Source organism: Petaurus breviceps, unplaced genomic scaffold (genome assembly GCF_028583685.1).
Source record: "Petaurus breviceps papuanus isolate PSGF00001 unplaced genomic scaffold, PetGlider_PUasm1.0 214, whole genome shotgun sequence".
NCBI lineage: Eukaryota > Metazoa > Chordata > Mammalia > Diprotodontia > Petauridae > Petaurus > Petaurus breviceps.
This window is the reverse complement of record NW_027185863.1, coordinates 14,821,801-14,847,482: the sequence shown is the minus strand read 5'-3', so window position 1 is coordinate 14,847,482 and position 25,682 is coordinate 14,821,801. Positions and strand designations below refer to the sequence as shown.

Here is a 25,682-nt window from a genome sequence, read left to right as displayed (position 1 = left end):
CCATATCAAATCACAGAACACTTCTCAAAGTGAGCCCCCAAAACAAAGCCTCACATCAGGACTTATATAGCCTTCTCCTGGCTCAGAGAATGTAACAACCTTATTGACTTACTGGCCAGTCAAACAGTATTTACTGAAAAACAAGCCTCCCACCCCAGGCTTCAGGTGCACTTTAGCCTAGGGGCAGGGAAGATCTTCCAAATTTACATTCCCATTACACCTCCCCTAGCCAAATTCAATGAGAATAAGTTTGACCCATTCGCTTTTGCCTTCCTATTCTTCCCCTCCATTGTAACCATTTTCCTTTGCCTCTTCTATAAAAGATAGTTTACCCCATTCTGTTTCTCCCCATCTCCTATCATTATATTCCTCTCACCTCTTGATTTCACCTTTTAAGTATCATCCTTTCCTATTAAATTGGTCCTGTGCCTTCTATCTATGTATACCTGTACACATATATACACACATTCACATATGTATTCATATGCCCATATACCCTCATATATAGACATATATATGTATATACATACATATATATATTTCTATTCCTTTCAACTATTTTCATACTGAGAAAAGTTTCATCAGTTACAATTATCGTTTTTCCATGTAGGAATGTTAATAGTTCAGTTTTGGTAAATTCTTTATGATTTCTTTTCCCTGTTTACCATCTCATGCTTCTCTTGCTTCTTGTATCTGAATGTCAGATTTTCTGTTCAACTCTGGTTTTTTCCTCAAAAATACTTGAAAGTCCTCTATTCCACTGAATGACCATATTTTCCCCTGAAACATGATACTCAGTTTTGCTGGGTAGGTGATTCTTGGTTTTAATCCCAGCTCCTTTGATCTCCGGAATATCATATTCCAAGCCCTTCAATCCCTCAGTGTAGAAGCTGCAAGATCCTGTCTTATCCTGATTGTGTTTCCACAATATTCAAATTATTTCTTCCTGGCTGCTTATAATATTCTCTCCTTGATTTGGGAATTTCAGGAACCTGGCTATAATATTCCTAGGAGTTTTCTTTTTGGGATCTTTTTCAGGGGGTGATCGGTAGATTCTTTCAACCTCTATTTTTCCCTCTGCTTCTAAAACATTAGGGCAGTTTTCCTTGAGAATTTCTTGGAGGATGATTTCTAGGTTCTTTCTTTGATCATGGCTTTCAGGTAGTCCAATAATTTTTAAATTATCTCTCCTGGATCTATTTTCCAGGTCAATGGTTTTTCCCATGAGATATTTCACATTGCCTTCTATTCTTTCATTTGTTTGGATCTGTTTAACAACATCTTGATTTCTCATAAAGTCATTAGCATCCATTTGCTCCAGTCTAATTCTGAAGCAATGATTCTCCTCAGTGAGCTTTTGAGATTCTTTTTCCATCTGGCAAATTAGGCTTTTTAAGGCATTCTTCTCCTCATTGCCTTTTTGAGCCTCTTTTGCCATTTGAGTTAGTCTATTTTTAAGGTGTTATTTTCTTCAGTCAGTTTGTTGACTCTCATTTCATTATTTTCTTGCATCATTCTCATTTCTCTTCCCAATTTTTCCTCCACTTCTCTTATCTACTTCTTAAGGTCCCCTATGGTCTATAACCAGCTCATATTTTTCTTGGAAGCTTTTGGTGCAGAAGTTCTGACTTCACTGTCTTCCTCCTGTTCCATGCTTTGATACCCTTTGTCCCCAAAATAGGAGTCCAATGTTGGATTGCTCTGCTTGGTTTGCTTCCTTTGCCTGGTCATGTTGCCACTCAGTCACTTGACCCCTGGGCTTTTTGCCACAGTAGTACTCTGCCACCAGATAGGGGAACTTCATTCCAAATGCTGGGGTTTTCTCAGCTGCCTGAGGTATTAGATGGGTGCCCTCTCTGAAGCCTCCACATGCTCTGACAAGCTGGACACACACCCCAGGACCTCCACCCTAGACCGCAATCCAGATCGAAGAAGGTTAAAGCAAGAGCGATTACCTCTCAGACTGGTCACTTGGTCCCCCCATACTCTGCAGGCCAGGAGCTGAAGCTGCCACATGGTGGCAACTGGGTCATAGCTGTCAGCGGCTTCTTGCCCCGGGGGCAAAAGTGGATGCACTCCCACCTGCTGGGTCCCAAAGTCCACACTGCACTGACCTCTCACTTTGTCCTTAGCATCTATGTGTCGACAATTCTGGATCGCCACAGCTGCTGGTGATCTGGAGTCCCTCTAACTGGTGGTTGATCAGGCCTGCCCTGGGACTAAACCTCTGTGTGGAGCTGGACTTGGCTCCCAGAGCCCTGTGCTGGTTGATTCCTGCTGGCTGATTCTTGCCAGCCTGCCAGGTTTTCCTCAGTGGGAGGTTAGCTTCTCTGTGTCATTTTGTGTGTTCTTTAGCTCCAAAATTTGTTTAGAGTCCCCTTTTATATGGAATGGAGGTGGTGAGAGCTGGAGCCTCGTGGAAGTCCTATTTCTCCCCTGCCATCTTGACTCCGCCCCGATAGCCTTCTTAATATAGTGGAAGCTAGTATATATAATATTCTTCATTGTTTTTCCTGAATAAACTACATTTAATTGTATGCATATGATATCTATCAACTTTTATCACTATTTTTGTGAGTTTGGTCACTGACCTTTCTAGAAACTCAACATTCGTGTGTGTGTGTGTGTGTGTGTGTGTGTGTGTGTGTGTGTGTTATCACTAGGATGGTGGTGAGTACCTTGTATGAGGAAATATTGAATGAAAGATCACATAGAAACATTCTTAGTTTAAACCTAATTTTATTGAAACTTTAAAATGATGCAGTCAGTTCTTTTATTGCCTTTCTGAGAGGCATTATAGTGTGGTAGATAGAGGATCAGTCTCAAGAGTCTGAAAGATCTGGGTCCTTCACACATTTTCTAGTTTCTGAGACCTGGGACAGACCACTTAGTTTGACAATGTCCCAGGCAACTTTCTAAGGCTATCTGTGTGTTTCAGATAAGTTGCTGCTTTACATTGGTAGAGGGAATTTCTATATCATGAGTTCCCTAGCTAATGAAATCACAGATCAAGGGGTCTGCACCTTTTTCCTTCCCAAAATTTAATGAATCACACATTTGGCCACTATCTTAACACAGAATTTTCATATGTCATTGAATTTTCCATTTAGGCAGAAGAACATACAAATATGAATAGTTTTGACTGTTAACTTTTAACTTCATGAGAACATTTTGATAACAATTGACATTAATTTTGTCATTTTTCAGTCATGTCTGATTCTTTTTGTTTTCTTGTTAAAGATACTAGAGTGGTTTTCAATTTTCTTTTGTTCATTTTATAGTGCAGGATACTGAGGCAAACAGGGTTAAGTGACTTGCCTGGGTTTGAACAACTAGTAAGTTTCTAAGACTGGATTTGAATTCGGGAAGATGTCTTCCAGCCTCCAGGCCAGGCACTCTATCCATCGTACCACCTAGCTGCCTTAATTGACATTTATGTAGTGATTTAAGATTTGAGAAGCACTATCATTTGATCTATATGGTGTAATTTATGCAAATTAGGGAAGCTAATAGAATAAATATTAGGTAAATAAATTAGGTAAGCTAATAGAATAAATAAAAGTGAATTGAAATTGTCGTTCCCATATATTTGGTAATAATAATTGTTTGTATGTATAATATTTTTATGGATAGCTTTAAGTGATTGTAGTTCCTGATTTATTTAATTTTATATTTTGTATGATCTCCAGTATGATCACTTTCTAAATGAATTTTGGAGATGCCTAGGGAGTCTTACAAGATTCCTGACTTTAAACATTTAAATATCTGTTTTTTAGGTACACAGGGGCTCCATACTTTGCAGCCATTTCAGCCCTCAAAGTGGTATGTTTATTTAAATTTCTTAATTGCATGTATGTATGTCTTATCCTAAAGACAACTTAACAATCTGAATAAAGCATTTGTTTTATAATGGAGTATGTAATATGTAATTATGTAATATTTTGTTTTGATATATTTTCAGTTAGTAAAATTACTTTGTAAATTTCTTAGGTATCTTTTTGTTTTATATCATGCTCACTTCCATGTTTATCCTTCCCCTCCCAAGAGATATTGCTTATAACAAAGAATTTAAAAAAAAAAGAGGGGTTTAGTATGCATAATAGAGTTGACCACTCCACTTATAGGTCTCTCTTCAGCTAGCCATTTGATTCATCCCATATATAATGTTATTATCCTAAGATGTAGAATCATCTAGGGGTATGTTTTGATGTTGTCTTATTAATTATCTTGCAACCTCTTTTTCATTAAGCCCTCACCCTAGCTCATTAAACATTATTTGTTGAATAAACTAGAGAAACCTCCTTTTGTAATAGTAGTTATTCTTATTTCTCTACATAATAAATCTCGTAATCTTCTATGATTTAAAAAATTAAATTTACTGAATACATGATTTATTAACTAATCAGAAATAAAAAAGACAAAATTGATTACAGTATTTTGGTTGTGTTAAAGGTTTCAGCCCATCACCTCAAATCCTCACCATTTCAGGAGGTAACTTTTTTCCACTTTTGGAAACATTCAACTCACTAACCATTAGTTTCTCAAGAATTTCCTTTATTATTTCTCATCAATATTAGAATTAATTTACTTCCCAAGAGAATGAATTTGTTAGTCTTTTTCTTTTTCCTCTATTTAGCCATCACAATAATCTCTCTAGATAGTGCTATTATCTACTAATTTAGCACGTAAAATTCTTTAAGTTTCTTCATAAAATAAATTGTGGGTTCTCATAAGAAAGAGGCATCTTTTCCCTTTCTTTCTGTCTTCTTCAGAATTAATGTCTAATTTTCATGAATTAAAGGTAAAAACACTTCTCGTGATGCCTTTGGGAGAAGTACCTTATGGAGTAATGATGGTTGCAACTATAACTAAAGCCTGCCCTTTTCTCAACATTCCATTTGACTATCAAAGATACAGTAACAGTATCTGTAGTCTTTGTGGAAGACCCTATTGCAGGAGCTTTTTTGAGTTATTGACCCTTTTACAGAATAATGTTTATAGATGCATAAAATATTTTTAAAAAAGAATAAAATAAACAGGATTGCAAAAGAAACCAGTTACATTAAAATAAGATTATATATAATAAATATAAATAAATAAATAAAATACATCAAAACATAAATAAAGAACCAAATTCACAGACTTCAGGTTAAAACCCTCTTCCTTGGTGGAACAGATGTTAGAAGAGAAGCAACCAGTAACCAACATATTGATCAATTGAGTCTGACAATGTATGTAGTGTTTCATAATCATAGTGTCAGCTCTACAAAAAGGGAAGAGAGAGGTATGTTTTCTTAACCATTCTTAAAAGTCAAGCTTCTTGGTCACTATAATTAATCACACAGCCCTTGGGTTTTTGTTGTCTCTCTTTCCCTTTACATTTTTAGCATTTATATAGCCCTTTAAGTTTTGTATAGCACTTTAAAGATGATCTCATTTTATTTTCTTCCAATAACCCTGAGATGTGGGTGCTGTTATTATACCCACTTTACAGATGAGGAAATCGACTCGCTTGAGTCACAAAGCTAGTAAGTATTTTGGGCAGGATTTGAACCTAAGTCTTCTGGACTCCAGGTTCAGGTCCTATCTACTATACCACATAGCTGCCTTTAGGCGTCGAATATAGTTTTCCTTGTTTTGGTTACTTCACTCTATCAGTTCTTGTTAGTTTTCCTATGCATCATTTTTTGTTTCACAGTAGTATTTCATGCACATTCCCCAATCAATGACATCTACTTTTGTTTCCAGTTATTGGCTACCACAAAAAGAGCTATTATGAATATTTTGGTGTATGTGGGATCATTCCTCCTTTCTTGGACTTCCTTCCTCTTCAAAGAATAGTTCAATCTTTGAGTTAAAGGATATGGACGTTTTTGTCAGTTTTTTTAAAAGCGTAATTCCAAACTGCTTTTTAAAATTGATTCAACTATTTGTAACTTCACTGACAATATCTTTTCATGTGTCTGTCTTTCTGCAGTCCCTCCAATATTGGCTATTTCCTTTTATTTTCATCTTTGCTAATTTGCTGGATGTGAAGTGAAACCTCAAAGTTTGTTTTAATTTTCATTTCTCTAACCAGTGATTTTGAGTAGCATTCCATATTAATATGAAAAATTTGTAATTTTTTTTCAGTCCTTTTGAGAACTGTGTGGCAAAATTCCATTTGTTGAGACTGGATATTGCTTAAACTGAGCAATATTGGAAGTTTAGTTTTGAATTTCCTAAATAAGTGCCACAAATGAGGATATTTTGCTCATTTACAAACTTCTTCAGTTTCTAGCTTTTGTTTTTGTTTTTAAAGAAATTAAACCTGGCATGTCTTCATGCATTTTGATCAACTCTGAGGGTATCACTTCTCCGGCAAGTAAAACACAATGCAAACCCCAGTATATTAATGACCACAAATCTTCAGAGAAGACCATAAACTAGCTTAAAAAATAAAAAACATGTTGGAACTGTTAATCTTTTGAAAATGCTTTTTGGGGGACTGAAAACTGAGGACTTTGTCTTACTGCTCTCCTTATATGTTGTGTGTAGGCTTAATCTGATCTTTAATTTACAGCCTCTTAGGTAGTAACACCCACCTTCCATCCTTTTTTCTCTTAGGCTCTTTTCACTTTGATCATGCTTAATTTACATATTTTCTACCCCATAATTATATGTTAATTATGTATATCTCTACACAAATAAAAATGTCAGTGTGCAACTAGAACCAGTTTTTGATAAAAGGCTTTTTTCTTCTATTATTTCATATAGTGACTCATTGAATATTAACTGACTTGTTCTTTAGTGAAATGTTAATGATAACTAGTTTTGTTAGTTAATAGGTGAACTAGTTTACATGAAAGCTTTTGTCTTTTGCCAATTATTTCCCAGGGTGCAGATCTCTCCCATGTATTCTGTACCAAAGATGCAGCACCTGTGATTAAGTCATATAGTCCAGAGTTGATTGTTCACCCTGTTCTGTAAGTATATCTGTTTGGATTCACTTAAGGAAACTCTCCCTTAGGAAATTTTATTTCCATTAATAAATTAATAAGTACTTACTGTACTGTGGAAAATGATCTGGGAAATTGCTATGGGAAGATGTAAGAAAATAAACAGCTAGGGGCAGCGAAGTGGTGCCTTGAATGGTGTACCGAACCTGAAGTCTGGAAGACTTATCTTCCTAAGTTCAAATCTGGCCTTAGACACTTGTTAGCTGTGTGGCTCTAGGCCAATTACTTATCCCTGTTTGCCTCAGTTTCCTCATCTGTAAAATGAGTGGGAGACAGAAATAGCAAACCACTCCAGTATCTTTGTCAAGAAAACCCCAAATGGGGTCAAGAAGAGTTGGACACACCTAACAACAACAAACTAGACGACCAGAAAGAAAATAAGGTGTTAATTTTGTCCTCAAAGAGCTGACCTTCCAGAGGAAACAAAATACCCAGAGCTAGCATTGGGATAGTGCTTTAAGGTTGCAAAGAACTGTATGTGTGCTATTGATTTGATGTAAATAACAAAGTAGGCTGATAACCCATAGTCAATATAGGATATAGCTGTTCTATAAGGCAACATTCAACATGTTGAATATGTGTGACTGACACCACCACTGACTGTCCAGACTAAATACTATCCGGTTACAATAGCAGCTGCTTCTGTCTTTCTTGTGTTTACACTTTGGGTGACTTAGCAGTGTCAGGACATTCTTTGTGGTCCTGGAAATCCCAAGTGTGTCACTGTAACCAGAAAGTCAGATAAGTTTATGGATATCCTTCCAATGCTTGTTCCCAGTTACTTCTGCCATGTCACCTAGAGATGAGTCCAGCCTTTATCCCTGCGATTTCATTGACATTGGTATCTCCTTTACCTTACCTAAAACTTACAGTATTAGAGTTGCCAAGGGCACTGTGATATTAAATGACTTACTCAAGGTCTCCCAGCCTATTGATCTTCCTAGCACCAAGGCCAGCTCTCTATCCACTTTGTCTTTTTTCCTGTCATGTAGCTTGGAAAGTAGAGGAAAAAGTAAGAGAAAGGAAGGTGGAAGCTTCAGTCATTAATCTAATAGGATTAAAAGCCTGTAAGGCTAGTCCAACCCTGGAATATTCACAGCTCTGGAACAACTCAGGGTTTTACCATATACTGGTAGATGTTACATAGTGGTGACTTAGAACACCTGTAGCCACTACCCATGAACTCACCCTCCCTCCTGGGGAGACAGGTATGTTTCCCATCTCCGTAGACTGTAAGCTTCCGGATGATTGGGTGTCATTTTTATCTTCTAATCCCCCAGATCTCGAATGATGCTTTGGGCAGAGTAGGTGCTTGATAAATATTGAATTGACTTGAATTTAAGAACATTCGTAGAACAACAAAGCGGCATACTGATAAAGTACAAATTCTAGAGCTATTCTTGGTCATTATCATTTTGTTTTAAATCCTAAAACAGATAAATGTATTTTGTAATCATAAAGATCTGGGATTGCCTGTTTTTAGAATGTGGAAAATGGAATCCTGGAAACTCTTCAGTTGGGTCATAGCCACCTCAGGACGGCATTTGGCTCATTGGTCCTTTTTTGCTCAGACTAGAAATATAGCTACTGGTGCATAGATGAATATCACTTTTGGTGTCTAACCTGTGGTTTGCAGAAATTGGGAACCAGATGGCAGAGTAGGCTGCTCTAACTTTTCTCTATCAGTTCTTTGAATTGTAATTTTTCCCTATGGACAAAATTAACTTGCTTTCCCTGACTCATACATTCATCACATATGTGGTAGACAACTTGTGATGAAGTAACATTTATTAAACGTATGTAATGAGAGGTAACCTACTCTACAGAAGGTAGATTTGGGGTGTGAGAGCTAGAAACCTAAAAGGTTGTATTTGGTTACAGAAGTTAGAACTGTGTAAGTGACACCTTTAAAAAACATTTAGTTAAGGAAAAATTTGTGGCGAAGTGAAATCTATCCTGTGGTTAAAAAACTAGAAATTTACTTGATGTATACACAATATACAGTGGGGATAGCTAAGTGACACAGTGGATAGGGCCTGGAGTTGGGAAGACCTGAATTCAAATCCAGTGTCAGAATCTTACTAGTTGTGTGACCCTGGGCAAGCCATTTAAACCCTATTTGCCTCAGTTTCCTCATCTGTAAAATGAGCTGGAGAAGGAAATGGCAAACCCCTCTAGTATCTTTGCCAAGAAGACTCCAAATGGGGTCATGAAGTCGGACAAGATTGAAACAGCTTAGCAACAACCAAGGGGAATGTACTGTCATTGCCTGCCACTTTAACTCTCGAGCCCCATCTGTGTGCTTCCCATTGATGCAAAATCAGTCAAAATAAAACCAATGACTACCAAACCCCAAATGGTTACTATACAAGAAGACAAAAGCAAGGCTAATCTCAGCATTCACTCAAGTGAAGGCCAAAGCAAGAGTAATCAACATATAATAATCCATGTATAAATGTGATCACACTCTCCAGTCTCATCAATGTACATCTCTGGGAAGAGTGGGTATATATAGAAATCTAGCAGTGAAGTACATGTGTAGGAAAGTCATGTGCCTGGGACTACTTATGATGAGGTGATAGGCCTTCATTTCCTTGATCTGTTTAGGACATTTTAGTCTGACTCCATGTGTCACCTGCTCAGCAAAATCCCTTGTTTGCTAACTGCCTCCCTTTTAGTCTTGAAGCTCCTTTCCTGAGCAAAGCTATTTCTTTGCCAGTAAGTACTTTTTGGCATCCATCCACGGCTGGCAGGAGAAAGTGTTGTGTTCTTTGAGAAAAATATCAGTATAACTCAAAACAGTTATAAAATTTGTTTTCAAAGAAAATTTATTTTTATTCTTAATTTAATAAGCACCCCTCAAGAAAATATTTCCATGTAACAAAGAGGATTATATGTGAAATTCCAAATCTCTGTTATCTATAGCTTGGTTTTTTAAATGTATAGGATAAATTCAACATGTTACTTTTAAAATTGTTTTTGCTTGTTTGTTTTCCTCCCTGGAATTTCCCTTCTGTGGATTTTTAAGAATGCTTCCTCCATGATTCTTTTTTCTTTTCAGCACTACTACTCTTTTTTCCCAAATCCCTTACATCAAATAAAAATGGGAGGAAAAATCCTTACCCTTTGAAACAAATAAGCATAGAGAAGCAAAAAAAAAAAAAAAATCCGCACATTTTCTCCATCTAAAATTCTGTGACTTAGAATCATTGCCCAAATCATAAAGTGACTACTATGCCTTATCTTCTCTCCTCATGGTTGGCCATCCTTAAAGATTTAAAGCCTCTCTAAGGTGTTTTTATTTATAAATTGTTCTCCTGGCCTGTTCTCTTTGCTCTGGAATAGTTCATAAAAGTATTCCCAGATTTCTCAGATATCACTTTTGTAACTTCTTATGCTGCAATAATATTCCATTATATTCACATGCCATAATTGGTTCAGCTACTCCTCAAGAGGTGAGTACCCTTTTAGTTTATAGCTCTTTGCTACAGCAAAAAAAAAAGCTGCTATAAATATTTTTGTCCATATGAGACTTTTTTTCTCTTTCTTTGATCTCTGGATTACAGGCATAGTTCCAGATTGCTTTCCAAAATGGCTAGACCAATTCACAGTTCTACCATCTGTCTTCCTGCAACCCCTCCAACAATTGTCATGTTCTTTTTTTTTTTTAATCATCTTTGTCTATCTTATAAGTTAGAGGTAAAACCTCAAAGTTGTTTTAGTTTGCTGTTGATTGCTTGCATAGTTTCTTTTGAGAGCTGCTTGTTCTTATCCTTTGTTCATTTTTCTATGAGGGAATGGCTGTCATTCTTATATATTTGAGTCATTTCCTTATGTATCTTGGAAAGAGATCTGTAGCAGAAAAACTTGCCACAAAGGCACTCTGCTGATTCAGCTGTTTTCCTTCTCGTTTCAACAACATCAATTTTGTGCTGCAGAAACTTTTCAATTTTATTAATAAAAATTGACCATTTTATTTTCTGTGATTTTCTCTTTCCCTTAGCTGATCATAAACTCTTTTCCTATCCTTCGCTGTTAAAGGTATTTTTTTTTCCTTTCTCCCGTAATTTATGATAGTACTTCTTATGTCTAGATTATGTATCCATTTGGAGCTTATTGTGGGATATGGTGTGAGATCCTGATCCAAATCTATTTTGTGCCATACTGTGTAAAATTCTTTCCTTTTATCCTTCCTCTCTTTTTAAGCTATAGAGGACAACATAGATACTCCTGAGAAATTTCCCATTTCTCAATTTGTAGATGTCACAAGAAGCCCAGATAGCTTCCCTTCTGTAATCTTCTAATAATTAGAGACCCTAATTGGCTTTAGTCACTTCTTGAAGCTAACTTGGCCTTTCTTCATTCCAGCAAAACAGTGCCTTGTTTCCAGTTTACATGTAGAGTCCCTTTGTCAGTTGAATGTGTCTTTTTCCCTGACTCTTCTTATGCTCATTTTCTTGTCTTTGCTTCTTTCCTTCTTCATATGGTCATCTCCCAACAATCCTACAATTTTCTTTTTGAAAATAATCTTTGTATTCATTTGTAAAATTAATTTTGATATCTTTTGTTTTTAAATTACCTAAATTTCCCCCTGTATCCTTTCCACTCTGAGTCATTATAGTCAACTATATATATATATATATATATATATATATTTATTTTTTGGAGGGGGGAAGGCAAGGCAATTGGGGTTAAGTGACTTGCCCAAGGTCACACAGCTAGTAAGTGTGTCAAGTGTCTGAGGCTGGATTTGAAGTCAAGTCCTCCTGATTCCAGGGCCAGTGCTTTTTTCACTGCGCCACCAAGCTGCCTGAACAAAAAATATTTTTTAAAGAGAAGAGAAAAAGCAATCAGCAAAATCCATCAGTACATCAGAAATCTGAAAACATATGCAATGTTCCACATCTTTGGATTCACTCTCTACAGAAGACCATGGGAAGTATCACCTCATGTATCTTCTTTGGGGCCATATTTGTTTTTGTAATTTTGCAGCATTGACTTTCAGTTATTTTATTGTTTATTCCATTTACATTGTTATAGTTATTGTGGAGATTGTTTTCTTGGCTCTGGTTACTTCATTCTGTCTCATTTCATGTAAGTCTTTCTATGCTTTTCTGTATTCATCGTATTTGTCATTTCTCACAGCACAGTAATGCACTATTACATTTATGTACCACAATTTGTTTTGTTGTTGAATTGTTTTAGTTGTGTCTGACTCTTTGTGATTGAATTTGGGGTTTTCTTGGCAAAGATACTGGGGTGGTTTTCCATTTCCTTTTCCAGCTCATTTTCCAGATGAGGAACTGAGGCAAACCAGGGTTAAGTGACTTACCCAGGGTCACACAGCTAGTAAGTGTCTGAGGCTGGATTTGAACTCATGATAATAAGTCTTTCTGCCTCCAGACCAGGCGTTTCTATCCATTGTGCCACCTAGTTGCCCCCAATTTGTTTTATTGTTTTTGTTTTTGTTTCGTTTTTGGAGGGGGGAAGGCAGGGCATTTGGGGTTAAGTGACTTGCCCAAGGTCACATGGCTAGTAAGTGTTAAGTGTCTGAGGTCGAATTTGAACTTAGGACCTCCTGATGCCAGGGCTGGTGCTCTATTCACTGCCCCCAATTAGTTTTGGGGTTTTTTTGCTTTTCTATTATTTATTTATTTTTTTAATTTCCCCCAATTAGTTTTTAACCCTTCCCTTACTGGGTATCCGTCTACTTTGTTTCCAGGTTTTTGTGATCAGGAAAAGTGCTGCTGTAAATATTTTGCTATATATGGGGACTATCTTTTTTAAATCAGTGACCTCTGTGGGGTACACACCTAATAATCTCTGGCCTAAAAATGTGAATATTTTAGTCATTTTCATGATCCTAAATTGTTTTTCACCATTGTTGTACTAATTCACAGCTTCATCAACAATGACTAGCATGTCTGTTTTTCCATAATCCCTTCAACATTCTTACCTTTTATCATCTTTGCCATTTTGCTGGATGTGATGGGTTATTTTAATTTTGATTTCCTTTACTGGTGATTTTGAACATTTTTCATAGGAGAACTGTTCATATCCTTTAACTATTGGACAGTGGCTATATATATGTACATGATGCGGAGGAGCTGCCTTGGAATGGGCTCAGAACTGGTCACAAGAATACATATCGTGCTGATAAGCAGAAACATCAATCACGCTACGGACTGGTAGAAATCTGGAAAACCAGTTGTAATAACAGCAATGACACATTTGTATAACATTTTATATATTATATACTAAATGACATTATGATGTAGCTTATATATTTAATTCATATATTTTTGTATAGCAAAGTAGTTTTTTTCGGGGAGGTTAGGTGGCACAGTGAATAGAGCACCGGCCCTGGAGTCAGGAGGACCTGAGTTCAAATCCAGCCTCAGACATTTAACACTCACTACCTGTGTGACCTTGGGCAAGTCACTTAACCCTTGTTGCCTTACCTCCTCCCTCCAAAAAGCAAAAAAAAAAAAAAGAGAGAAATAAAATTATTTAAAAAAATTTTTTCACAGCTTTGTGAAATAAGTAACATAAGTATTAGTATTCCCATTTTGCAGATGAAGAAACTAACATTCAGAGAAGTAATTTGACCATGGTCACACATCCTTTAAGTGTTAGAACTAAGAGTCAAACCCAGGTTTCTTTAATAGTAATAATAATAGCTAACATTTATATAGTGCTTGCTATGTGCTTTACAAATATTTTTGCATTTGGTCCCAACAATTTTTTTGTGAGGTTTTTATAGATGGTTTTTTTATTGATCATTATATGGAGACTTAGTAGCTTAATTTTATTTATTTATTTTTTTTGCTAATTTAACTTACTAGTTAAATGACTTACCCAGGGTCACAGGGCTAAGTTAGTGTCTGAGGCCAGATTTGAACTTAGGCCCAGTCCTTTATCCACTATGCCACCTTCCCAAGCCTAGGGCTTTTTCACTGTTACACCAGAGTCTTGTGTAAGACAAGCCCTACATATACACAGACACATTACTAAGCTTTGCCTGTAGGAAACCAGACCTTTAATAAACGTAGCTTATCATGCCTTTTGGGTGCACTCACAGATAGATATCCAGCTGTAGTGAAGAGTAATACTGCAGATGCAAGCTCGCACCTTAATTATAAAGCCATTGACATACTGTTTCCTCTGAGACTGGGATTGACAAAAGAACAGATTTTGAAAAAGGTCACCTCCTAAAACAATGTTTCATATTAGCCTCAGACTGAAGGACAAAGGCTGCAAAAATTAGATTCTGGGATATAAGTCTGATAAGATATCAGTCTTACAATGCCTCTTACAGGCATTGATGCTTTGTTCATTGTGGCCGTGACATGGGATACTGGAATGGTTATATTAATGAGTTTGTTTATAGAGAGCAGCTGCTGGTCAGCAGGCAGAACAAATGTGAATGAAAGTTTTGAAATGCAATTTGTAGCAGTGTTGATAAGGAGAGTGAATGTGCTGCCCTTTTAAAATACTGATGTTGCTAGCTGACTTATCTTTTTTTTTTTTTTTTTGGCTTTTTTATTTGAGGGGGAAGGTAGGGCAATTGGGGTTAAGTTACTTGCCCAAGGTCACATGCCTAGTTTTTGTGTTAAGTGTCTGAGGCGGAATTTGAGCTCAGGTCCTCTTGCCTCCAGGGCTGGTGCTCTATTCACTTCACCACCTGGTCACCCCTGGCTGACTTATCTTAAGAAATCTGGGACATGCCCTTTGAGTTTGCCCCAAATTGCCTGGCTCTTCCCTAGGTCTTGGGATCAGCAGTGCTCTCAGGATTAGAAGTCAAGAGTTTTCCTCAAGGAGCAGCTGATGTAGCCATAATCCACTCAAGAAGGGATGCAGAAAGGTATTTTGTGGTTGTTGTACTACTCAGGAACGAGAGACATGAAGTTGACAGGTGTTTTTATAAACAGGTGCAGAGTCACTTAATTTGTATAATAGGTATCACATTTCTTGCCATCTCAGTGAGTGGGGGGGGGGTGGAGGGAAGGAGAGAATTTTGGAACTGAAAGTAAAAAAAATTAACTGATGCAGAGATCTAAATCGAATTATCCAGTGTTTCATATGAATTTATTTGTTCTGTGGCCACTTTAATATAAATAGAATTACTTTTCTTAGTCAAAAGGGTTTTTTTGCTTCATTGTTTCAGTTATATCTCATTCTTTGTAACCTCATCTGGGGTTTTCTTGGCAAAAATCCTGCAGTGGTTTGCTGTTTCCTTCTCTAGCTCATTTTACAGATGAGGAACTGAGGCAAACTAGTTAAGTGACTTACCCAGGATCACACAGTTATTAAGTTTTTGAGGCTGAATTTGAGCTTGGGTTTTCCTGACCTTGTGTGCTACCCTCTACACCAGCTACCCAGTTTTAAATGAAATAGGGTACAAAAAACACTTAAAGAAGGTTAGGTAAGTTATTCTTTGAGGAGAGGAGAGAGCATACAACAAAAATAAGTGTAGAAATCATTAATTCAGGGAGATGGGTCACAAGTTAGGGAAAGACAATTTGAGACATTTGAGTTTTCTTCCACAAAATTACTAATATGGAAATCTGTTTTTACATGATTGATTGCACATGTATAACCTGTATCAGATTTCATGCCATCTTGGGGGAGGGCAGAGAAGAAGGAAAGAGGGAAAGAATTTTGGAGATCAAATTTTTTAAAAAAATGTGGAAAATTGGTTTTACATGCCATTGGGGAGAAAATAAAATATTTTTTTTAAAGAAAATTATCACGGCATGCTTGTCTTCTGAATCATAGTTAAATAGGGGATATGACTGATTTTCACCTTTGATTATTACAGTAGTATATTGTGTTTGTCTTTCATTTTTCAAGAGGACCACAGCATCAGGGAAATGATGACATGACTTGCAATTGACTTTGATTTGAGTGAGGGAGGGCTGGGCAAGGTCACCAGCCTCACTTTCTCCTCCAGAGCCATCTGGGTCCAGTGGCCAGATATTCATCAGGATGACGAGATGGCCCAGGATGCAGTGGGAGACCCTGGCCCTTTTAGGCTAAGGCTTTCTCAAGTACTCACTCAGAGTGAAGTAACAGCCATTCAGTGAAAAGGCTTTTTTAAGAAGTAAGTCAAGGGATGGCTCCTTTAATTAGAAAAAAAGAGAAAAAAATTAAGCTGGGAGGGTTAAGACTCTCAGAGGGTTGCCCTTCCAAAGAGAAAGGCCAGAAGGGTCCAAAGTACACCCACTAAGTGAAGCTTGGGCAGGGACCTATTGTGATCAATCTAGGAGCTTCAGAGTGAGCTGGGTTGAAGACAGAAAGGAAGGAAGAGTGACATAATCATTGAGTAAAGCTTGGAATCAGTGAGACCCGAGTTCATGTCCTGCTACATCAGTCTGACCATTGGCAAATTATCTAACCTCTTCTCAGTGTCCCAAGCAACCCTACTTTACTGTGAATTACAAAGGAATTAAGGTCTACATAGGTGGAGTTCCCATACTTGGAAATCTTCACACTGATTTGAATCACACCTGCTCCCCCCACAACTCTGTGTGTGTGTGTGTGTGTGTGTGTGTGTGTGTGTATCATAAGTAATTCTATCTAAATGGAACTTCCATATGTGTTTCTGTGTATGTGAGTGAGGACACTAACATTTATTTCCCTAACATTTAGCGAGGTGCTTGCCACAAAGAAAGTGCTTAATCGGTGTTTGATCGATTGGATTCTGGATTAAATGATATATTAAAGCTATCAGGGGGCGGCCAGGTAGCACAGCGAGTAAGAGCACTGGCTCCAGTGTCGGGATGACCTGGATCAAATCCGGGCTCAGGTACTCAGCACCACACCCAGAAATAACTGGCCGTGTAACCTTGAGCAAGTTACTTAACCCCGATTGCTTTAAAAAAAAAAAAAGCTATTAGAAAAGTTTAGACTCCTTTTTTATAGGACTGTAGCAACTCCTAATTGATGGTCACAAAGATGACACCAAGTCACTGAAAATTTGAAATGCTTTCCGATCAAAGAAAGATTTAATGTTATTCATTATATGGTTTTAGTTATAAAGTTTCATTTTTTCTGTTTTTCATAATTTTTAGAATATTGGTCATCGTTATCATGTGTGTTGTCATTGTTGTTAAGTCTTTTAGTTATATCCAACTCTTCATGATACACAACGCCCCAGACCCTTATTTCCTCCACTATCTCTCAGAAGTACAAGTTCATGTTTATTGCTCCCATGACCCTGTCTATCCCTTTTATTCTCTGCCATCCCCTTTTTCTTCTGCCTTCCATCTTTCCCAACATCATGGTCTTTTCCAGTGAGTCTTGTCTTCTCGTTGTGTGGCCAAAGTATTTAAACTTCACTATTTGACCATCCAGAGGATAGTCTGATATAATTTCTGTAAGTATTGACTTATTTGATCTCCTTGTTCAGGGGACACTCAAAAGTCTTCTCCAGAACAATAATTCAAAAGCATTGATTCTCTAGCACTCAGCTTTCCTTATATTTTGTCTAAATTGAACATACATCCCCCACTCATACTAAATAAATAGGAAATTAATCTAGGGTTGATTGTAGGTAAATGCATTATTTTTGCTAAGATTAGGGTTCTTAATTTTTTGGGGGGTCATGGACCCTTTTGGTAGTGTGGAAGCCTTTGTATCCCTTCTCAGAATGATGTTTTTAAATGCATAAAATTAGATACTTATAAGATTACAAAAGAAACCAATGAAATGCAGTTATCAAAATAATACAGAAACAGTTTTATGGACCTTTGCTTGACAACCCCTATGCCAAGAGGAAGAAATCAGGAATAAATACATAGCAGGAATGATCCCAGATTTTTTCCCTTTGTGTCATGCATTATGATTTTATGTTAACAAATCTTCCTTCTTAATTATGTTTTACATTGTCTGAAATTAAAACTAATTTGCATTTTCCCAAGCAAACACCAGCAGGTCTGTGCTGGATAACAGAATGAAGAAGCCATCCTTAGAGTTAAAATTGCTGTGGATAATTAAGGATGATAATTAACATGTAGACAGCTTGGATTGTAAATGATCACCTTTGAGGTGATTGTCTGTGTGTGTTGAGGGTGGGGAGGGAGAGAGGAGAACAATTAGCTTCACTGTTTCTTAGTTTGAGAAACCCTAAGCTTCTTTGTGGAAGTCTAACATAATTGTGGAACCACAAAGATATTTCCATTTATTCCAATTACTAATGGCTCTAATTAACTGTAGGATCTCTCACTTAACCAATTAGTCCTGTCAGTAGAAGTATAGGCAACACTCTAATCATTCACGTTATAATTTGTTTCCTTTATTGTGGAGTATCATTCAGTGTTTCTTATCTATTTATTTGTTTTATGGCCTTTTAAATATAAATACAACTACATTTCTCACTTAAATGAAATGGGATACAAAAACACTTAAAGAAAGTTAGGTAAGTGATCTTTGAGGAGAAGAAAGAGGATATACCAAAAACTGAATTAATGCTTCCTCACATTGCAAATGTGATCAGTGGTCTTACTTGTTATAGACCTAATCTGAGCTGGAATTGTGTACAGCAGATCTTCCTTTTATTCTGTTAAGAGAGGTAGCATTGTGTAGCAGAAAGAGAACTGGCCTCTAAGCCAAGAAGACCTGAGTTCTAATCCTGCTTCTGCTTCATTCTGGTCATGTGGCTCTGGGTCACGTCACATCGTCTTGTTAGGTGTGAGACTAAATAAATGCTTTAGAGATAGTGGTTAGCTCCATTGGTGGTAGAAATGGCAAGTCCAATTCCTATTTCTGTGTCTCGTGCTCTAATAATCTGCTGTATGTTTTACACAGGGCTATCCCAGAGTGGAATGGGATGCCTCAGGAAGTTGTGGGATCCCATTATTTTAGGCTCTTAAGGAAAGACTGGGTTATCACTTGTCAGAGAAGCTGTTGAAGAGATTTTTATTTGGTTATGAGTTAGACAAGATTAGGATGGTTTTTTACACCTTTAAATAAAGTTTTATTGTACTTAAAAATGTAAAAACCATTCTTCGCTTCTCTTCAAAACCCCCAAATGACCAACAATTTGGCACTCAGGCAGTTGTTTGAAGACCTTTGCTGGAGTCCCTTTCAAAACTGAAATTTAGTGATGATGTAATAGGTTTTACTGTATGTAGATTTAATCTGACATTCCTGTTTAGGTGAGTTTTCCCTTCAAGACTCCTGTTGTCAGGATGCATTTTTCAGATGTGAATTTTGATATTTTTCCTTCCTGGAGTGCTACAAACAATAATAGAAGAATGCCTTTCTGAGACCATTCCAGTATGAAAACTAAATTTGTGTCACAATGATAAGCCCTGAGTCCAGAGGACTGGAGATGAACCCTGCCGCCCACATTCTGCATTCCAGCATGAGATACACATTTTTGGACATGGCTAAGAATGGGAATTTATTTTGCCTTGAGTATGTGTGTGGAGAGAACTTTTTTAAAAAAGCTGGTTAAGTGGGGATAAGGGGATGCAGTGGGAAGAAGACATAATAAATTAAAACAAATAAAAATGCAACTCATGTCTACTGATAGTTAAAATATCTCTCCTATAGTATCCAAGAAAGGTTACAGAAGAAAGTAGATGCCTTACATAAACAGTTGGAGCTCATCATTGAGCTATTCCCTATGGAGACACAGATCCACAGGTTATAACCTACCCGTGCCTGTCCATCCTTTGTAATTCCTGTCTGTGCCCTGCTATAAGTTTGCCACAGTGGGGTCCACTAATGTTCTGGGCACCTTCTTTGATTTCTTTTGGTCACAGAGATATCCCTGGAGCATATGGCTTGTCTATTCATTAACTCACGCTCTCGGTGGGTGACCAACCTACCTTCCCTTTTTTGTTCATATATTTCTTTGATGGTGTCCTTTTTGTCCCTTCTTCATGAATCCTCATTCAAAATAGGTTGCATCATGCCAATGCCTTCCATGTACCTCTTCATTACCCTTTGGGGGACCTTCAGTTTCATTTCTTCAAGGGACTAGGGTGCTCCAGGACTTGGAACCATACAACCCCAGAAGAACACTGGCATTAGAAAGGTGGGCCTTTGTTTCTGAGAGAAACTTGGGGTTATTAAAAGAACTCTGAAATTTCTTATATGCTCAGAACAGTTTTAAACAATATGTTAAGAACCTTCTCTTGCTTTGCATTTTTTTTGTGATAGAATTTTGGAAACTGTGCATGGGAAACAGTATGGCAATATGTCAGACACTACTTTACAATTGTGCATATTTGATTTTTCTTATATTAAGAGAGGCAGCATTCTCTAGCGGAAAGAGAGCTGGCCTCTAAGCCAGGAAGACCTGACTTCAAGTGCAGGTGTTGCTGACACAGCAGAAAGGGCCCTAGATCTATAGTGAGAGGCCCCGGGTTTAAATCCTGGTTCTTTGTAATGAAGTATATATCATTTTGTCTTGGACTTCAGTGTCTTCATCTCTAGAATGATGGTGGTAGTTGTTGGGGGGGGGGGGGTTGATCTAGGACAGTGGTATTTTCCAAGGCCTTTTCCGACTCTAAATCTTGTTTTGGATAAAATATGCTTTGTTTGGTTTTTACTAATGCAGATTTAGTTGTTAATCACTTTTTAGTTTATTTTCGAATTTCTTTTTTTTTTTTTTTTGCTTTTTGGAAGGCAATTGGGGTTAAGTGGTTTGCCCAAGGTCACACAGCTAGTTTTTGTGTTAAGTGTCTGAGGCCGTATTTGAACTCAGATCCTCCTGACTCCAGGGTCGGTGCTCTATTCACTGAGCCACCCAGCTGCCCCAAGTTTATTTCTAATAAATTATAAATTCTAATAAATAAAATAAATTATAAAAATAAATTTACAAATTATTCTAACAAATTGATTTCTAATAAATTATGAATCCTAATAAATGAGACAAATAATATTCTAATAGATCATAATATAGTTTTAATAAATCATAATTTTCTAATTAATTTATTTCTAATAAATTATAAATTCTAATAAGAAATAATCTCAGCATAATACATTTCTGATAAGTCATAACAATATATTTCATAATTACCATATTTCTAATAAATAAAGCATTCTAATAAATAATCATAAGTTCCTAAGTTATTCTAATAAGTTATACCTTCTAATAAAGAAATAACATTCTAAAAAATAGTGACAGATTTTCTAATAAGTTTATTTCTAATAAATAAATTATATTCTAATAAATTTCTAATTATTTCTGATAAATTATAACTTTTTTTTATTTTTGGAGGGCAGTTGGGGTTCAGTGACTTGCCCAAGGTCATACAGCCAGTTTTTGTGTTAAGTGTCTGAGGTCGGATTTGAACTCAGGTCCTCCTGACTCCAGGGCTGGTGTTCTACTCACTGTGTCACTTAGCTGCCCCAATCAGTAAACATTTTTAAAGCTCCTACTACATGCCAGGCACTGTGGTAGATGCTGGAAATCCTCTGTCTTCAGAACCAGTCCTTTCCCCACTGTATTGTGTTGTCTTCATCTTCCCAGTTTTCAAAAATACCTTGTATATTAGTTACTTGTGCTTTAAGCAAACAGTATGATTGACATCCCCAATACTCTCCTTGAGAGTAGGATTATTTCATTCCATCTTGTAACACAGCACCTGGGACCTACTAGGTGCTCAATAAATATTTATTACTATGTGGCACAGTGGATAAAGTGTTGGGCCTGGAGTCAGGAAGACCCGAGTTCAACTCTTGCCCCAGACACCTTCTAGTGTATCCCTCTTTTTCCCTGGGGAAAGTCATTTATCCTGTGTGCCTCAGTTTCCTCATCTGTGAAAATCAGCTGGAGAAGGAAATGGCAAACCACTCCAGTATCTTTGCCAATAAAAACCCAAATGGGGCCATGAAGAGTTGGACAGGACTGAAGTATGACTGACCAACAACACTGAGATTATATACTGTTGTCATAGGCTCCTAACAGAGATAATACACTTAACTTTTAATACAAAATTAACTTTCAGTTTGATTAACTTTTAAAACTAATTGATTCACTTTTAGAAGGCAAAGGTAACTGTGAAATTGTCAAAAATAGAGGACCAGCCCTGGAGTCAGGAGGACCTGAGTTCAAATCCAGCCTCAGATATTTGACACTTACTAGCTGTGTGACCTTGGACAAGTCACTTAACCCCAACTGCCCTGCCTTCCCTCCTCCAAAAAAGCAAAAAACAATTTTTTCAGTGTAGGCATTTTGAATTACTTCACTACCTAGAGTTTCTGTGATTTCCTCAATGTTTATAATATTCCCTTCAGTGATGCAGAGTATAGACCCTTAAAGCCCTGCTAGCTGGTCTTCATGAGTTAATGTGAATAAAAATTCATCACCTTTCACCAGGCTTTTGGTCTGACAAACCTTAGCCAACTTCCATAGGCTGGTCTTCACTTGTCAGATGTACAGTATATCATTTGGGCCCTAACTCAAAAGCTTTCCATTTTTCTTAGATCTGGAGTATAACTTTTATTCACCTCTACTCTAAAGCAAGGCATCATTTTGGGATTTTAATGGAGGGAAAAAATTATGCTCTGAAGAGTTACGCATGTAAGTAATTTTGTACTTTTTTTTTCTTATTTAGTGATAGTCCCAATGCTGTTCAGGAAGTTGATAAGTGGTTACCCAGAATACATACCCTGGTTGTAGGGCCTGGCTTAGGCAGAGATGATGCCCTACTACAGAATGCTAAGGTAATGTATCTAATTGTTTTTTTTTTTTTTTTTTAAAGCAATCAGGGTTAAGTAACTTGCTCAAGGTTACATGGCCAGTTATTTCTGTGTGTGGTCCTGAGTGTCTGAGCATGGGATTTGATCTCCAGGTCATCCCAACACTGGAGCCGGTGCTCTAACTCGATGAGCTACCTGGCTGCCCCTAAGCAACTGGGGTTAAGTAACTTTCTCAAGGTTACACGGCCAGGTGTTTCTGGGTGGGTGCTTAAGTGTCTGAGCCCGGGATTCGATCTCCAGGTCGTCCTGACACTGGAGCCAGTGCTCTTACTCACTGTGCTACCTGGCCGCCCCCTGTATCTAATTGTTGATTCTCTCCTTTAATAACTAAATTTTAATGCTCTATGCCTAAGCAAAAAATTTTTGTTTTCCTTACTTTTCAGTGTGAAAAGTGTATTTCAGTTGTTTAGCATACTAGGCTTTTGTGTGGAATAAATATGACAATTTAATAATTGGGGAAATCATTCAGAATTATTTTAATAATGAGGTATTTCCATAAATTATATAGAAGCAATCTGTGTCTAAACGTGTTTCCATATTTTAAAAATCTTTTTGAATATAAGCAGAAAAGAAGCACAGCTCAGGTCTTTGGAAAAATCAACTTCAGGGTCATTTTTTTACATATTTTCATTTTTATGTTTTTTACATAAACTTAAACTTATGTGATAAGAGATTCAAACATCCAACTGAGTCACTTCTTAAATTTTCATTATTATTAGATAAACTTGGAAAATGTTAAAAGCACAAATGATCCAAGTTCATATATTCTGTAAATTAATATTTTAAACTCTGACCTTTTCAACAAGGATTTATTAAGCTCATACTTATAAATTGGGGATTTAATACCACTTCCTTGTGTACTCTTTATATCCATAAAAAAGAGTTCCTGAGAGATGGTTTTGCTATATGTGTGTATGTGTACAATGTAATATATGATATACATAGCATATAAAATGATGCTGCCTGTGAAGATGAGCTGTGGGGGAAGAGCTGCAAGTGCTGAGCATTGTTCTATGCTTATCCTCAAGTTGCTTACATTTTATAAGGATATATGTAGGTATATAAGTTGTTAGAAGGTAATTTTTTTTCCTTTGCCTTTTGGAAGGGGGAAGGCAGGGCAATTGGGGTTAAGTGACTTGCCCAAGGTCACACAGCTAGTAAGTGTTAAGTGTCTGAAGCTGGATTTGAACTCAGGTCCTCCTGACTCCAGGGCCAGTGCTCTACTCACTGTGCAACCTAGCCACCCTAGAAGGTAAGTTTTGATGGAAGGCCCATCAGGAAAGGACTTATATAGAAGGTAGTATTCAAGCTAAGTTTTGAAGAAAACTAGGAATTCTAAGAGGCAGAGAGAAGGATGGAGTGCATTGTAGGCATGAAGCACACAGCCTATGCAAAGACATGGAGTTAGGAGCGGTGTCATGTTGAAGCAAAAGAAAGCAAGTTTGGCTACACCCCAGAATGTATAAAGTGTACAATATACCAGGATTGTGGGTTGGAACCCATAGAATAAGGGGTTTTAAATGTTTTTATGGAAATTCTTTCCTGTCTATTAAAGCAGTAATTTTGGATTTTAAATCCGATGAAGATTCAGTGGGACCTATTGGAGGAATGAGAAAAGTAGCTGTGACACGGGTTTCCTGCTTCTTTTTCAGTCTCTTAGGACTTCCACTGACCAGACCCCTTAGCCAGCAAATGCTTCTTTTCCTTTCTGGAACCCATTCATTAGGTCTAGGAGTCTTGGGCTTAGGTCCTTTGAGTTCGAAGTCCCTTCTGGTTTATTTTCCTCTCGCACTTCAGGCCTCAGCATTCAAGGTCACCACCAATTTCTTCATTTTCAGCTGTGATGGTCTTTTTTCAGGCTTCATTTTTCTTGACTTCTCTTGCCCTTGATGCTGTTGACCACTCTTTCCTCCTGGATACTGTCTCCTCTCACCTGTCTGACTACTCCTTAGTTTCCTTTCCTGGTTTGTCATCCTTAACTGTGGATGTACCTAGTCTGGGGCTCTTTTTACACCTTCATTCAACCTCATCAGTTCTTATGGATTTAATTATCATCTCTGAAGATGATTCACAGACCTATACGTCCAGGCTTACTCTCTCTTGGTGCTTCAGTCTTATATCTCCCACTCCCTATCAGACATTTCAAATTGGGTATCCCTGAGACATCTTAAACTCACCATGTCCAAAGCAGAATTCATTATCTTTCACCTCAAGCTTTTACCCCTCTTTCAGACTTCCCTGTTTCTGTTGAAGGTACCATCATTTCCTCAGTTTCACTCTCTCACCCCACATATCCAGTTATTTACAAAATCTTGCTGGTTCTACAACATTTCTCTCATCTAGACTTTTTTTTTCTGTTGATAAAACTAGCCACAAGCCTTTCCAGTCCATATTCCACACAACTGCCAAGGTGATTTTCCATAAGCTTGTCTCAGACCATGTCACTCTGCTACTCAGTAAGCCTTAAGGTCCTCTGTTGCCTGTACGGTCAAATATAAATTCCTTTTGTCTTTTAAAGTCTTTCACAACCTGTCCCCAATCTTTCTATCCTCATTATACAGTACCACCCTTCCTGTATTTTCCGATCTAGCTTAACTTGCCTTAGTCATAGATGATATTCTGTCTGCCATTTCTGTGCCTTTCTGTTAGCCATCCCCCATACCTGGAATGAGCTCTCTCCTTCCCTCTGCCTCATAAAGTCATTCACTACCTTCTACATGAAGCCTTTTCTGATTACCCTAGTTCTTCCTGATATTACCCGCCTTTCCTATCAACTTTTTATTTAACTACCTTGAATTTTTTGTGTGTGAATATATACATATATATGACATGTCTATGTGTATATATGAATTATATACTCATGTACATATACATGAAACATATATATATATAATATTCTGTATATACTTGTACATTTTATTTTCCCTGATCAAATATAGATTCCTTGAAGGCAGAGTCTGTATTTTT

General features: G+C 37.2%; 1 protein-coding gene across 6 annotated transcripts in view; it reads left to right on the top strand.

Moving 5' to 3' along the window:
* NAXD (NAD(P)HX dehydratase) overlaps positions 1–25,682 on the top strand; it is a 73,717-nt gene that overhangs the window by 15,775 nt on the left and 32,260 nt on the right. For 5 of the 6 annotated variants that reach the window (XM_069094112.1, XM_069094113.1, XM_069094114.1 and 2 more), the window contains 3 exons: positions 3,777–3,822; positions 6,877–6,965; positions 22,571–22,679. In XM_069094112.1, the coding sequence (XP_068950213.1) occupies positions 3,777–3,822; positions 6,877–6,965; positions 22,571–22,679 (244 nt within the window). The remainder of the gene's footprint in view (positions 1–3,776; positions 3,823–6,876; positions 6,966–22,570; positions 22,680–25,682) is intronic. The other variant, XM_069094117.1, reaches the window with a different exon arrangement.